The 17,492-nt window shown below is 36.9% G+C and overlaps 1 protein-coding gene across 5 annotated transcripts in view; it reads right to left on the bottom strand.

Moving 5' to 3' along the window:
* The window catches only part of ATG5 (autophagy related 5), a 120,352-nt gene that overhangs the window by 86,427 nt on the left and 16,433 nt on the right, over positions 1-17,492 (bottom strand). For all 5 annotated transcript variants that reach the window (XR_012579344.1, XR_012579343.1, XM_074536547.1 and 2 more), the window contains 2 exons: positions 14,989-15,151; positions 2,180-2,274 (listed from right to left, as the gene is read on the bottom strand). Coding sequence is in view for 3 of the 5 variants with exons in the window: in XM_074536547.1 (XP_074392648.1) it covers positions 2,180-2,274; positions 14,989-15,151 (258 nt within the window). In the remaining 2 variants the exon portion in view is untranslated. The remainder of the gene's footprint in view (positions 1-2,179; positions 2,275-14,988; positions 15,152-17,492) is intronic.

Here is a 17,492-nt window from a genome sequence, read left to right as displayed (position 1 = left end):
CTTTAGAAATGTATTTTAGTAGACAAACTTTACAACTGAAAGAGTTGTTGAGTTTTTAAAATAATGAATTCTTCAGTGAAAAAGATCTATCAAATCACTTTATTGAATGCATTTTTTCTGCAGCAACTTTGCCAATTCACATTTAATTGCAGCTAAGACTGGTTTTTCTTACTTGTTATCATAACCTAGTACAATTTTTTGAAGGAAAACAAATTCATCCACCTCCTACTGCCAAAAAGAAGAAAGTTCCCATCACAGAATTTTCTTCTAAAAATTTGGCATAATAGAAAGTATGGAGAATACAAGGGGGAACTCTTCCCATTGAAGGCAATGCCTCATTATTTCCTGCCATCCACTTGTGTATCCCTAAGTACCTACAGGAACACTGTGGGAAGACACACAGGGAATAAATATCCACTGCAACATGAACTCAGGTTAAATCAGGTGTTTATGTAGAGATAAACAAGCAACCAATTAGAATGCCAAGAGGTCTCCTACCAGCACTAATGGAAATCAAATGCATTCTGGATAGGGGTTAAATACATCTGAAGAACACTTTAGAATCAGTTATTTTCCCATATGCAAGTTTGTCACTAACTCCTTGTTTGGAATTAAATTATAACCTCACCCTTTCTAAGGCTTTCTGAAAATTCCTTTAAACACATAGAGCAGTAATCAGTACACACACTAACATATCAAATAAAAAAGCCAGAGACATCTGCACCCACATTTTTAAAAATATTGGAAATATTTAGAAATGCTAAGAGCAGCATTACTGAAAATAATATATACCAACCTTCTCAAAGGTTGTCTCAGCATCATCTTTATTTGTGTTTGGTCTTTGATTCTTAGTTAGATATTTTGGGTTTAAACCATAGCAAGTAAGGGTTTCCAATTGAAAAGGTAATGGCAATCAAGATAAGTACAACTGTTTCAAGTGATAGATGTTACTGATTTAATTATTTTTAAAAAGCTTTATTAGTTGGAAATTGTGGTATCATAGAAATCTTCCCTCATGCCCTAAAGATCTGCAACCTATTCAGAGAGTAAAACCTCTTTTTTGCAAACCTATTTATGTGATTTCTATGAAAAGACTTTAAAAACCTCACACCTATCAGCAAACAAGCAAATAACTTAGTCACCAACCAAACAAATGCTGTGAGTACCACTCTTCCTGATACATACTTTTTGATTCTTATACAAACCCTGCCATCTGCTGTGATCTCTGTCAAAATAACTGACTTCCGTTCTCAATCTGAGGTTTCATTATGACAGTAAATGTCTTATATCTAACATTAAATGCTACTCCAGGCCCACTGCAAGACTGTATAGGCTTCTATGGTCATTATAACCTGCTACAGAGTAATATCAAAATATTCAGTACTATGAATAAAGGACTTTCTTTTCATAGCTACTGGTGCAAAACTTAAATATAAATAGATTGAAACATTCCAACAGAGCACAACTGTTTAATTTACAGAGAGGCTACTTGAATTTTTGTATAAGCTTTTAGCCATACATCATTCCAAACTTCATTGTGACCTTAATGCTATAAAAACTAAGGAGGTGTCCTTAGGATAAGAAAAAATTTTAAAGATACCAAGGAATATGTCTCCAAACAAAATGTTGAGAAAAATAAAGTGCTGGTATATTAAAACAGGAAAAAAAATCCACATTCAAAGCTAGTTTTGGAATGTAAGTATACAACTAGAAGACAAAAGTAAGAACTAGATGCAAGACCCATGCAATTACTTCCACCTTAAAAAGCCTACAAGGAAAAAAAGCCCATACAGTGGTTGAGAGAAAAGTGTTGCTTCTAAAGTGTTTGGCTTAGAATTTTCACAGGGCATTTTGCATCTAAAGCATTCTTCATAGTTAGTAGTTATTTTAAAAACAGAATTAGGTTGTTGAACTGTTTTTTAAAAAAGAACAGACAAACATTATCTACACCAGCTGTAGCACATTGTCAAGTATTACACACTTGCAACATAATAAATGTTAATTACCTATTAGAATAAGTACAGTCTGTTTTGTCTGCTAATGCATACAACTCAAGGATCCAGCAAAAATGAGCATGCAAAGTTTTGCCATAATGCTAGAAAAGGAAACAAAGTCTGAAAACAGATTACAACATATGACACCTCAGTGGAAGATTTGATTTTATTTTATTGTCTCCTACCTGATAAATTCTAAATGGGATGTATCGAAATCCATTATCTTCTGGAGGATACTCCATGAGTTTTCGATTTATTGCCCAAAACTGCTCAAATTTATCTGTGAAGGTAAAATTAGACTTTGTCAATATCAGTAACATTTTTTTCAGCCTAAAGAGGTAAATGAGACACAACTGGAATATCATGCAAGCTTTTCTTACAGAAGTTTAAACCTGTATTAATTAATATTCCCCACATTTCTCTTCCCTATTTAGCCTGAAGCCAAAAGTAGGTCATCTGCATTCTCCTATGAAAACAGTGATGTGGTGATTTATTGAATGGAAAGAGAAAGCAACTTGAACTCATATCTTATCTCCCACTGTTGAGGAAATACTGGGCTATAAATTATGGATTTCATTACTCAATTAACAGTGCCTGTTTCTCCACTCCCTGATGTTACTGGTCCATACTGCCTCACAGTTTGCTAAAAACATCTAATTGTTCTTAGCTTTAACTGAGAAACAGGTGTAAAGCATAAAGAAACTAAAGCAAGAGAAATACTTCTTGAGTGGTTTACATTTGGATATGTAGATCTTAAAATAATCTGTAACAATGCATGGTATGATCAGAAAATATACTGCCAGATTCATGACACAACCTGAAAATAAAAGTTTATGCTTGTAACACATTTTTGTTATTATCCAAGTAAGTAGGGTAAATAGCCTGCACACCATTTCATGCTGTCCATACACTACAAGAACTGAATAGTTTATTACATTTAAAATGTACTAAGAGTACATTTAAAATGTACTCTTAATGTACTTTAAAATTAATTTAAGAGTAATAAAGGCTTTGATACATGCAAATCAATTATTCAAATGAAGCAAGTAACTAGCACCAGAAATGACAGAAAGAAATACCAAGAGCTAAGATGAATAAAGCCGGTGCTAGCCTTACTGAAGAAGGCAGGGAAGAGCAAGGGATCAAATTCCTTATAGGCCCTAACTCTCCCAAGACACCAAATACAGAAGATGTTTCTGCAGAAGAAACAAACAGTCTCCAATTTTCTCTCGTGGGTACAATGTTCAGTCAAGTTTCAAGAAGCTGGGCTCTTACAGAATATACCCATTACAAAATTCATCCCCAGTGAAACAAGGTAAAATTCAGAAATGTATTCACAGGAAAAAGGTTTTTCCTGCTTCCAAAAGTGCTGATTACACTTAAAGCAATTGCAGAAAATGAGTTTGAGATTTGCTTCACTCCAGCACACAGCACAGATGCCTGTCAGTGCGCTAAAAGGCACAGGTTAGTATATACTGCAGGGTTTATAATACATTGCCTTTCCCGACTGAATGCAACACAAGGCAGGAATTTCCAAGAAACTGGGAACAAACTCCTGCCAGGTATGCTGTAGCAGCATTTCCTGATACTTATCTGAGAAAGCACTTCCACACCCTTGATTCCTGATTAGCAGCAAGTGCCTCTTGACAGGCACTTACCTGAGCCACAGCAGCAGCACCAGCAGGCACCTGCCCAGCACGGGGAGCTGCCTGATGCAGGCTGTCACCCCATCCATCCCCCGCTGGGCTGGGAGGGACAGGGACAGCCCTGGAGCAGACTGCAACCAAACTATCCCACAGTTGGGAACCCAGTCTGCAGAGTCTGAGGTTTGGTCTGAAAATGTCCAACACAAAGATGACTGCTTCCTCCTCAGGAACTCTTTCAGAGGGAAGGTGAAGATTTAGCAAGGTGAAGATTTAGCATGTTTCCCTTTTGCTTGCAGGCAGCACTCAGAATGACTTGTAGCTTTCACTACAGATGTGTGAACAGGCATTCCACAGCAGGCACTGATAGATTTATACTCCAATTACCACTTCTAACTCACTTGAGAAAACTGTTATGGTGATACACCAAACAAAACAATTCAGACCTACTTAAGCTAGTGAGCTTCAGCAGACTTAAATAAGGAATCTCCATATTTGGAGACATCCTACTTGAACAGAAATAAAACAAACATTAACTTGATTTACTTGTTTAATGCTCATATTACTGTAATTAGGAATATTGGATGAACAGTTTACTGTTCTCAAAATTCACCAGAAATGAGCATCACATCTTACGGATCAGGAGAAAAAGAAATTATGAACAACTAAAAGACTTATGTCTGGAAATTAGGCACATTAACCCTTGTGGCATGCAAATATGGAAAACAAGGAAGGCTCTGGATGACAAAAAGAAGTTAAACAGTAGTAGTGTGCAATTGACTCACTTCTGTTCTTCATTCCTGCTTCCTCACCTCCCACAAAACATGCCAGAAACCAGGTAATCTTATTTAAGTCAGCTAAAATTAAAAATTTATACCCCTCAAATTACTCTGTGAACACTCAGGCAGTGCTTAAGACAATCTATTGTTCAAAGTTCTAATAGTTTCTGTGGTTCCCAAATACAACAGCAATAAATCTGCAACAGTTGAATTATGAACTTGTTGCATTTTGTAATCAAGCATGTTCTGTCAATCCACCCGATATCCCAGGAATTTTAGCTAGACATAATGGAGTCAGGTATCTTAAGATTTCCACTGTGTACAGCACTGTCTGAAGACCTCTAAACAGATTCCTCCTCACAACCCTATATTGCTGTCCTCCAAACATCTTTCCAGTGATAAAGTATTTTCACCACAGGAAACAGAGTTGGGTGTAAGAAAACTAACACAATTTTTAAAGCAAGCAGGAGAAAAAAAAGTTATCCAGTTTGCATACTGATATATATAACCTGGCAAGAGCCTTTATTAGCAGAGCATTGGCTGAGTGCCAGAATCCTAAAGCTCCAAAAGTACAAAATCCAAAAGGGACTGCTTTTCACAGAGTCCTTAAGACTAAAAGCTTAAATAGACAAACAAAACCACTGACGAATTTCCACCCCAATCTCCTTAAAAACCTAAGTGAAAGGATTCTTCCTTCACTCATTTTTATAGTATCAGTACCCCCTATTTTTGCAAAGTCTCAAGGAAGCTATTACTGCTACACCGAGCTGGAAGAGCTAATTAGTTTACTGGCTAGACAGGACAAAGACAGAAGATACTGGCTGGAAATTTAACAATCAAAACAAAACTGAGTTTTCATCAAGCCAGTAAACAAGGAAGAGTTCTCTACCTATCAGCAGAAGCACTTTACACCCTTGTCTCCCTCCCTCATAAAAAGCTTATGCAGTCTGCATGACACCTAAACCACCCTAACAGTCAAATCTGATCCCTTTTGTTTTTCACAGTTTGCTTGAATTGTTACAGAGTTTCTGTATTAGCAAAAAGAGTACTTGCAAAAGGCAGATGTCCCTATCTGAATAACAATATTTAAAGTAATGATAATAAGATTTGAATAGAAGTGAGATTAGTGACAGTACAGAAGTTTGATATGACTCCACTAATCATATTTCTTAAACAAGAGAGATGATGATTCTACATAAATTTGCATAAAATGAAATATAAAAGCTTCTCTATGTATTTTATGTTAAAGATCAGAAAGTTCATGACCAAATAATTGAGAAATGTATCAGCCAAGTTGCTAATATTTATAACTATCTATTGCTTAGAAATGCAGTCACTGAATGCCCAAAAAACAGACATCAGCCTTCAGTACTACAGAGATGCACAGAATCTATGAGTTGGCAAAACTACAAAGAATTAATGTCACCCATTACAATAATCTCAGTACAAAAATTCATTAAGCAACAAAGCAAACTCAAACATAAATTTACAAATACAGTATGCCTATATTATGCATGTAGGGTTCAGAAACTAATCAGTAAAATTATTCATGTCCTTAAAGTACCCATTAAAACTGCTGGAAAAATTACTGACACAGGGAAACACTGGGAATTGTTGTTTTCTCCATTAAACCAGACTGGAAATCTGTGGAAACCGAGGGCACCAGGAATACTTCTCTGTCTGCTCTGGGGTGCCCTGACCCCCAGGGGAGTGCTGACTTTGGCCCTCATTCATGGAGAAAGTTTCCTAGACTTCAAGATAGACTGGAATCCACAAAAGTGTGAAATAGATTATAGAGAGTAGTGTAGGTGTATCACTTGGTGAGAAATTTAGGTTTTGGGATTTTTAGTGTGTTGTGGATGGAAGCAAGATGGAGGGCACAGGGTGTTGTCCTGGGTTTCTTCTTCAAGCTGCTTCTTCCTTCTTCTTCATGCGTTTGGGTGGCACTTTGAGCAGGAAAGTCTGCATTGGAGGCTCTTTGGGATCAGTTATTGGGTTAAAAGGGAAAATAATCTAGGTGTCAGTTCTTAATTGGATAGTTTAGTCTTAAAAGACCTCGTAACAAGAGACTGTTGGCCATTTTGTGCCCTCTAATGAAAAGCTGCCCAACTCACAGTAGTGAGACTGTTTTACTGATAAGAAATAATAAACGCCTGAGTTTGAACATGAAATACCATCTCAAGTGCCTTCAATCCAGACACAGAAAAACCAATAGAGATCCTTTAGCAGTCACTGAAATTAATCCAAATTTATACCTTGTTATGTTAAAAAGTTCTTGGTAATGCCATTATACTTTGTTCTTCATAGACAGCAATTGCTGAACCTCTTACTGCAGAGCAGTGTTAACTAAGGATTAGTCCCAGCTAAGGGCTAAAAGGTTGGGCTCCCTTTTGCCCCTGAGTTTCAGCCTGAGATGGTCCTCAGGCAACCAGAAAAATTAGTTTCACACATACTAGCCTCTTACAGTCATTTTCTGAAACTCAAGTGCTGTCATGCTTCAAACAACATGACATTTCACGTGGATCTTGAAGTTAGACACATCCTTTTCACCCACAAGAGGCTACAACAGGATGGATCACTGAGAGGGTAAAGGGCACTGCTCAAGTGCTCCCCATCAACACGTGCATTTCACTACAGCATAGCTTTAAATCTGCACACAAACAATCTGGGAAATTACCACAGAATGGAAAAATACACCTGCAAATACCTTGCAGTGAAAAGCCCTGGTAAAAGCATACAGACAGTTAAAATGAAGTTCCCACTGCAGTGTAGTAGGCAAAAGAACTGAAAAACTCCACCCTAATCTTTAACCTTATCAACAAAAAGATCATAATTGTAAGGAACTATTTTGTTTCTGTAATTGATAACGATGTAACTATCAGAGATTATCAGATTCTAGGACTGGACATATTTCAAGAAGGCTGTTGAGAGGGTTTAGAAAACAGAAAGAACTAATACAAAAATGAGTTGAAAGACTTGAAATTCAGAAAGGAAATACTAATTCATGGCTCTTGTATTTCAGCATCTTTTAAGCAAGTCAAAGAAGTGAACAAACTGGTGTAGCCCTTGGATAGCACATATGCACAATTTTGTCTGGACTATTAATGGTTTCTTCTTAAAGACATTTACTGGAATAAATTAAACAGAAAGTTGAAATTAAATCATATCTGTAGCCCTGTGCAAGTAATACCAACTCGCAGCCTGCAGGCAACTATCTTCAGTACTAAAGTTTAAAAAACACAAAACTTGTCCATTCTCAGTGATTCACCACTGTCTAACAACCATATGAACCATGGAATACTTGGGGACAGCACTAAGAGACTACAGACTCATGTACAAGAACGACAGAAAAACTTTAGTTTGGAAGTGCCTTCAAGCTTTGGAATAACAGCTCCTCACCCTGTCCCAAAAGTACACAAAGTTCAATGAGTTTGCTCAAGACCTTGCCCAGTGAAGTTTGACAGTCTCTGTGGGTTTCCACTCAACCACTTTCACTCCCCATCACACCCCACCCTCCCTTCCCCAGGTACCATCACACTTCCTGCTGCTCTAACTAGTAACTGTTTCTTGTTTGGTAATTGCCAGCTCCACTGACAGTGGACACAAGAGTGAGAGGAGTCCGACTCCAATTGCTCTAGGGGCCTTCCTTTCAGGTAAAGCTGGTATTAAATCCACCTTCAGCCTCCTCCTCATCTTCAGGCTAAACAAGGCAGCTGCCCCACTCTCTAACACAGCATGTGCCCCAGCCCCTAAGAATTTTACCAGCACTCTGCTGGATTCTTTTCTGTTTGCCCACATATCTTTTGTCTTGGGGTCCAAGAGGACACAGCACTCCCAGCACAGCTTTACAAGAGCTGAGCCAAGCAGGGGGCACAACAGCTTGAGTAGCTCCCAGGTTAATCTTTATTTTGGCAACACTATACAAGAGGCTTTCGCTCAGATTCTTGTTCACCATTATCCACTTCCAGAAAGCTGCTTCCCAGTCAGCTCTTAGACTGCCATGGGCTTTTTCCAGTCCCTGTGTGTCAGCTCTGGGAGGGTCCAGCCCATCATGACCCCTCTGAATGGCAGATCTGCCCTTCAATCCACCAACTGCTCCCACCAGCTTTTCCCTTCACTCACAGACAAACTCACTAAGGGTAATCTGTCACATACATACAATCAAACTGTAGGGTACAGAGACCTGCAGCTGAAAGTCAAGGATACAAAGTGTGTTCCTTTAATGTTAAAGCAAGCATATTTTCTACTGACTCATGTTTTAACAAGCATTGCTTTTAACTGCTGTAGCCAAAAAAAAAGGCTTCTCAAAATTTACTATAAATACTACTTCCACATTGTTCCCAGGAAGACTAAGACTCTGCAGGCATACATAATTCTGCTCACTGGTATTTCTAACTAATTTTATAAAAACTTAAGTTCTTCAGTGGTTTGCTTCAAGCATGAAGGAGTTTTTGTTGAACAGATATTTTGAACACGTTAAAACTAATTTCTGTGCTATTCAGAACAGCTGATTGTTAAAATTTCCCAGCTATATAAAGACTTGTCTCTAAATTACTTAGTTCACCTAAATTAATAATTCATATTCTTGTTTTATAAAAACACCAATAATTACAACTATCAAGGACTTCAGGAAGATTTTGGTACACATCTGACTCTCAATGACTACTACAGTTAGTGAAAGCTTTTTTGAGATCACAGTTGAAATACTGGTATGACATTAAGATACTTATTTTTCTCTTCCATTTTACACATTGCCACAGTTAAACTATTCTTGCTATTAAATACCTAGTTTATCTGGGCATTTGAAAAACCATTGTATATAATACAAATCCACCCATAAAAAGGGAACACAAGTTTACTTTTCAGACTATCTTCATATATAAGTCACTATTAGATATAGAGAGACAGGACCTTAGAACAGTTTTGACTTAATGTAGCAGAAGCCACAGAAATATGTGAAAATATTCTTGATGTGACAGACAGCAAAGTAACAACATTCAACATAAGAGGACATTTTGAAGACTGTACAAGAAAGCAGCATGCCATTCTTCAGGTTATCTATCAGATCAAAAAGGCGTTTTCCCCCTGTTTTCTTATAGTATACACAAGGGAGCCCATACCTTACCAACATTCTTTTCACTTACTAAACATACTCACAAACCAGAAGTTTCACTTTAAGTATTTTACAGTTTCCTTACCACCACCTCCCTTCATTTCTAGGTCACCAGTTTACCTGGAAAAGGTTTAGGCAAAGAAAGTCATCAAGATGGACTACTTCCTTTCTTTTATTCAAATAACAAAATGCATAGATCCTATAAAACTTTCTCTGTACAAAAACCAGGTGATCTCAGAAGCCCTGTCACTTAAACTAAAAGGAAAGCTCTGATGACAGACAAGGTGTAGTGGTTTTGGTTCACCAATTTAAGATTTCCCCAATGTTGAGGTTTTCCCAAACAATGTGCTGATGAGTGTGGTGGGTTCAGTGCTGGCCAGTCATCCATGCACTCACTTCTGCTGTGAGACAGAATCAGGAGAAAGGCAAAGCCATTTTTGAAACACATACCCCACAGGTTGTATAGGAATTAGAAGCAGGGCTTGTTACAGACTTTCCTGAGAAAGTCAAAGGGAAAAGGACTCCCAGCAATTTTATCCTTCCACCAGCTCTCTGCTCCATGTCTAGGATAACCTTGGAATTTTGATTTCTTCATTTCTAATTATGCTTTCTCTATAAATATGAAAACTGACCAGCATAACACCATGTAACTTTCTAACCCACTTTGCTTTCCCTGTACTATGTTTTTCCTAAAAAAAAGCTTTTCTTAAAAGTTAAGGAACCTTTATGTTAATGCATATTAATAAATTCAGGCATTTACTAAGAGAAAGTAACTTAGAAGCATTTCAAATTGCAAAACAAGAAACCTTCAACAACTAAAGGAAGTTAAATTTAAAAGTGAAGTCTACTTTCTAGAGACAGTTTACTCTAAATTTTAGTTTGCCCATACAGATTTTTCAGGAAATTACTTATTTTGAGAGGGAGGGGAGGAAGAAAAGTAGAAGGCAGCAAAAAGAGACCTTGAAGTTTGCTTCTTCAGAGTGTAATGGTTTTCACTGGACACATGGCCATCTAACAGAAGTGGGTGAAAATGCTAGAAACACAATCTCTACCTCATCTCTATGCAACCTGCTCTCGTGGCAGAGACGTCAGTAGGATTGTGAATGCTGCGTTACCTTTTGTTTTCCTTCCTTCTCTGCCTTCATGTAGTTCTTGCCCTCCTTTGAGACCCACTGGTTCTCACTGGCCAGACAGACAGACAGACAGACAGACCTGCTCTGCCCTCCTGAGAGCAGAGAAGAGAAAGGCAAGGGGGCAATGCAGGCTGCCAACAATTCCCCACCTTTGTGCCACAGCAAAGGGCAGCTACTCAAGCACACACCAGGCCAGCACAGGGGACAAACAAAGCCAGAAAGAAGCAGTTTCAGGGAGATGGCAGTTTAGACTCACAATACTTCACCCATGTGAGAGAAGCATTGACTTAGTCATTTGTGCTGAAAGGGTAACAATCCCATAAACACTGCAGAACTAACAGTGAGGTCTAGGTCATAATCCATTACCAGAAAAACCACCACAACTAACTAAACCCCAAATAAAACCTGCTGCTATGGAAAAAAGCCCAAAACATCCCTTTAATGCAAATTACACTTATTAAAATAAAAAAGAAATTAAATTCTCAAAATACAAAAAGATTAATCCCATATTTGGATTTAAAAAAATCCCAAACATTTATGCCACTTGGAATATCATTAACAACCAGCTGATTCATTCTGCAGGTCCAGCCTGCTTGAAGCCAGACCCTGCTCAACACCAAACCAGCAGCGCTCACTTTGTGCAGGGCTATCTGAACCAGCCTAAATCACATTCTCTCAGTTTCCATGGTATCAGGAACACCAATGTTTGGTGTGTGCCATGCCAGCTGAACTCCCAAATAAGCAGGTACTGATGCTAGTTGTAAAGCAACTTGATGCACTTTGGGACATTTTTAACTAAGGAGGCCCAGGGAGGTAATGATTGGGTTTTAAAAATCACTTTTAACCAATACACTAATTTTCAAAGGTCAAATGAATTATTTAATCTTTTTTTCACAGTTAACCAAACCTCCACAGATTGAACACGGAAAGAACTCCCCATTTTGGTACCAATTCAGGGAAGAAGCAAACAAGGTAGCTTTGCATTTAAAAACCAGTATCTTCTCCTGATAAACTCCAGAAGATTTTCTAAGCAAATTTCAAGTGATGAGTTGAGATCACAAAGACTTGTTCAGCTACTAAAGTGTGCTCACCATGGGGTAAAGGACAGCATTGCTTCCACCAGTTCTCTATGAGGAGGAGAAACACATCCATCAAACCTGAGTGGGTCAAGTGTATGCAGCACAAGAAAGGCTCTAAGACACTCCCTTTTTTGCAGTTTGAACATTTCTAAACAGAAATGTAGTAACTGAGAACAAACACAACTTCTGGCTCTCAAAAACCCAAGAACAGTTTAGATAGATTTTGGAATGAAATGCAAGACAACACAGGGCTGATTCTGTCAATAAGGCAAGAAAGAGATCAGATGCATTAAAAGATAAAATATTGTATATTCTGAATGCTCGCAGGATTTTTCTCCTCTACTAAGAACAATTCAATATGGCCACTTAACTTCTGGTAATCCCTACAGCATGAATGAGCATTACATTCTTTTTCCATAATATTTTCAGTAAAATAATGACTTCATTATATTTTATAATATATAAAAGAAACATTAAAATAGTTATGAGTTCTTATTGTTTATTTTTCCCACTCATGTATCAGAAATACCAAGTCTATTCTTCATTGGTTATAAATGATGCCTGTGAAAGTTCCAGGGTACAGTGACTTCTGTTAGTCCACAACTGATAAAAAGCAGATGTGCTGAATCTAAATCCCCTCATTTATCAGAGCCATTATATACTGAAGTTATAGATATTAATTCTTTGAACCATGCAAAAAATACAACTCTCCCCCTGGAAACAGTTGGGATTTCATTGGTTTGATCCTGACTCATCAGTAGGCCTATAGAGTCTTAAGAGTTTCAAAGCTGAAAGCCTTTATTTTTCCACACAAAAGGCAAGAAGAAAAAAACCCACCCACTTGAAAATCCCTTTCATGCATGATAAAAATGGCCATAACTCTATCAAAGCAAAAACAGTAGTAACGTTTTCCATGAATTCCAGCCAAAGAATTTGAACAATTCATACAAAAGAACAAAGGTCAGTATGCTGCACAGTCTGCTTTCATCACTTCCCTACCACAGACAGATATCCATGGCTGGTCAAAAATGTACCTGTCCCAAAGAAGAGCAGAAATATCTGGTTTATGAATCAAAAATTGTCTGTGAAGAGCAAGAAAAACCACAGCACAAAATAGAAGAATATGTTTTCTTTCCTGATTTGGTATCAGATTAACATAAAACCAGAAATGGTGGGAGGAGGGATGTAAAGGTTGATATGAATAACCAGCAGCTGTTACCAGCATAAGATTTTCCCACAAATTCACTATTACAGCTCTTCTGTGCTGCAACTTGCAGCAACTGCTAAGTTTCATGTGTTACCTGTTCAACTAACTACTTCTCAGCAGAAACATTTATACCAAATTACTTGATAGTTATATTTCTCCAAACAAAACTGGATATGGGTTTTTTTCAAAAATGTAAATTCAGGACATGTCTTCTAAGTAATGCTATCACTCATTAAACAAATAATACTTTCTGTAATTAAGAACTGAAGAAAATTGTTTGAAGTTGCACAGCAAAAACAGTCTGCAGATGTACCTTTACTTACAAAGCAGTTATCACAAATGCTACTTTCTTTTCTTTTTTGTGGTCATTTATTCTGTTTCACAAAGGGGTTTAAAATTATTACATCTCAAACGAAAACCTATAAAAACATATTGAAAGATACAACATGCTTAAAAAGAGTTTTCTTGGTTTCACAAGCTTTTCTTGTTTCTCTTTTATGAAGAGTTGAGAAATTAAAATTAGCATTTGAAAGATTGCTTAAACTTCTCATTCAGGTGTCAGATTCCACAGGTGCGATTTCTCATTAAGTACAGTGAAACCTTGAAATCAGCTTTGCTAGGCAACCTCTGTTCTTAACATTATACAGCAAAACAGAAAAATTCTCCTTTGCCTACAACTGAAAATATTCTTAGACAAATAATCAACTAAAAGATAAAGCCTAAGATGAGCACAAAAAAACCATGCTGTTTATCTGTCCTATTACCTTAAATATCCAGAGTATCAAGATTCTGTAATTTCTGGTTAAAGGAACTTTAACTTCCACTGTTTCATTTTGGAGGTATGCATGGGCTTCCTCAGGATCTTACTACTCAAATGGCAAATTCAGATAATGCTTTAATTTTTAACTCTCGTCCAATTAAATAAAAAATAGAAAGCAGAGTTTCTAATAACAATTCATCTTCAAAATTATCACTAGAGTACCTTTAATATGAAAGGCAGTACCACTAAACAACAATGAAAAAAAAAGCCACACACCCACTGAACACACACATTAAACCAAAACTAACTTGGAACCTGCTGGTCTAAACCAACAGCATGGTTCAAGTCTTCTTGTGTTCTAAGGTTCTTCTTTTTCATTTAATCTTTCTTATACATATACGAGAAGACACTAATTCTAACTGTTCAGTATTTTGTCCCACAACACATAATAAACATCTTCATGCTTCTAGTAAAATGTTTTCATAAAATAAATTTACTAAGGATAATATAAATGACAGCTACAGGAGATGAGAAAAATGCAATGAAAGCAACATGATCACCCATTCCATTCTGAAATACTTACAAAAGCTTTTAACCTTACAAGCTCTACAAACCTTAATACAGAAGACACTACAAACAAAAGTTTTATTGTGCACTGTAATATTGATTCATACCATTTATGCAAAATAAGAACACTAATTAAAGATCTTGTTCTGAATTATTTTGCTGACTTTTCCAAGTCAATATTTTTTTTTTGCAGAAGTCCTTGTGAAAGCCATCAAGCAATTTAAAAAAATGGCAGAGAGAAAAGTAAAATTATTAAATCTACGGGACAACTTTTTTTAAAGTTTACTTATATTGTTACCAGTGACAATCCATAAGCATTAACTAGAGGAGACAATCTCTTATGCATGGTCCAAGATAGCTAATACTGAATACTTACACCCCAGGTGTCTCCCAAACAGAGAGCATCATTTGCACAGAAGTACACTACACAATATTTATCTATTTTGACTTGCTGCCAGTTTTGGTTTTTAAAACAGAGTCACAACCCAATCTAATTCCTTGAATAACTCCAGGCACATTTAAATTATCACCAAAATGATTATTTTAATTTTAAAAAAAAACTATAAAACACCAAAACCATCAATGCTTTCCATGACACTAGACAAAAATTCTGCAGAACAATGACATATCTCATGCAATAACTGAAATTTGAAGAAATTATTTATTAGGTTGTTCAACCTGAATATAATTAATACTTGATGTGTTGTATTTACCATTCTGTAATCCCATCCACAATTGCTTATGATCCTTTTTTTGCATTTCATTGATGACTTGACTTTTGTGCTTTAAAGCATCTGCTTCTTTTATACAAGCCATAAAATGAGCTTCAATCACATCCTTAGAATGGCAGTGTAGAAGATCCTTTTCTGGAAAATTCTACAAAGATAAATGACAGATCAAGAAAAATAAATGCATCATATACCTTGTATGATGAAGAATAAACGATAATTTTAAATAGGCACACATTTATGCAAAAGAAGCACACTGGAATTTTCTACTTACAGAAGAACGTAACAACCATTCCCTCACTCTGCTGACAAGAAACAGGTTGCAGTGAAAATGTTTCAGGAAAAATAAAAGCTCAACAACTTTCTGTAAAACCAGAATTTTAACATGTTTTCAAGCAGATATTCAATCTCAGACATTAAATAGAAGAAAATGATGAGAAGTGACAAGCACCTAATACAAAATGGCTCTCTGTGATATTTTATCAACCATTTATATGCAGTTCCCTGAAAATCAAGCAGTATCCCCCACATATAAGAACTGCAGCATATCTGCCACTTACAAACATTTTTCCTTAGAGACACTGGAAATTTTTGTCAGTTCCAGCTTCAACTAATCCACGTGACTACTGCTAGCTTGTGTGACTTGATTTTATACCCCTTCTTCTTGGTTACACTGGCACACAGCATTCAGCATTGCACATGCACAGCTACCACTCCTCAGGTAACTCTTAACCCTTCAGTAAACGAAAACAACCTCTCCTAATGAATTTATTAATGAGTTATGGCAGTATATCTCATTCAGATACAAAAAAGATTTCTTTGAACATTAACTGGTCAGAAGTCTGGCACTGTAGAGGTTGTGGGTTTTCTTCCTCCAGTTTTTCTTTTATACACACTTACTATCACTAACCATTTTATAATAATACAAGCATTCACTACCACAAATCCACTACCTTTAGTTTTCACAAGTTTTAAACCCCACCTTTATTCCCTCCTAATTAACTTTATTTTCACAGTTGCTTATGACCATGCTGAATGGAGCAAACCTCAGAGCCAAGCCAGAGTGGTGGCACCATCAGTACTCCCTTCCTGACAAGGGCTTGCCACACGTTTACACTTGAATTCTCATACTATTCCAACAGAGGCCCTTTCCTCTTAATCCATTACAAACTGGCACTTTAAAAAGTTTCTGTGAGGGACTGTCAAAACCATTTTGGAAATACAAATACATATAATGGAGTATCTTTCAAAGGCTTTTACAATATAGTTAACATGTAAAAGTGGGAGCAACCTAATGCGAGAAAAAACTCTACCTTCACTCCCCCACATAACCTCAAGAAAAAATGACTGCTTCAAAATACAGAAACCCAAAGTATCAAAAAGGGACGTGGGGACTGCCTTACCAGAAAGAAATTCTGAGGAAAACAGTGATAGTTCCCTCCTCACTAGGTTATTGAGAAGAGTTGGAAATTGAGTAATGGAATTTCATATAGTGTTTCCTCTTTATGACAGTGAGAACTCAAACTCTGGAAACTGTGGATCAAAAGGATGAGTATTTTCCAAAAACAGGGGCATAAAGAAAAGATTGCCAATATCTTTTCCACTAAAGTTTACATGGTTTGAGCTGAACTTGCAAAAGGAAGTGCTGTTGTTAGGACTAGTGTATGTTAAGCTGACTAGAAAGCTAAGGACAGAGGTAAATCTAGCTTCCTACATGAGAATGGCCAAGTATAAAGACATTAAAGAAGACAGAACAATAAGGGAAGTTCTTCTGGGGCAGACCTTGCTCCTGTTCTACCCTACAAAGCTGAGTGTCTCAGCGTAATTTGGCCCAAGATTACTAGGAGAACATTACTGGGACTGTTACTTGCCAATTGACATCTGCATAGGCCTGTAAATTCTTTCAGAAGTTCAATTTACTTGCTCAAATAAAAATGTAAAGTCTTGTAACCAATCCAGAAGAAGCAAATAGACAGAAATAGCATACTTAAAGACCAAAAAAGTTCTTTACACACAAGAATTCAAAGAGAGACACTGGCATCCCTCAGAACAAAGGAAAAAACAGTGGTACATACCTAATGCCAAATAATCTAAGAACCTAGAAACTGACTTTCCTAGTTAAAAAGTGATGTTTCAGCTGAGTTTATGAAAACCACAGTTTTGTTACAACAACTGTTTCACTACACATGTGTAAATATTGGACTGCAGGGTCTTTTTTAGGACATTCTTCTCTTTCTACAGGTAGACATCGTCCTGCTGACATTTTTGCAATTAATTTTAAATTGCAGCTAATGTGACTCCCTGAGGATGAGTTCCAGAAATCATACACAGTGCAGTCTGCAGAACAGCAAGGATCTATTTAAAACTGGTCAAAGCTAGTTAAGCTAGTGTAAAGAATCGAGACACAGTAGTAGAACTAGGTGTGGCAAGATTAATTTTCCCAGCTTCTAAGGAGTAACACTGTGAAAGACTGGAAAACACTCCTGAAC

The sequence above is a fragment of the Zonotrichia albicollis genome, chromosome 3, assembly GCF_047830755.1.
Source record: "Zonotrichia albicollis isolate bZonAlb1 chromosome 3, bZonAlb1.hap1, whole genome shotgun sequence".
NCBI classification, from domain to species: Eukaryota; Metazoa; Chordata; class Aves; order Passeriformes; family Passerellidae; genus Zonotrichia; species Zonotrichia albicollis.
This window is presented reverse-complemented; position numbering and strand designations above follow the sequence as displayed.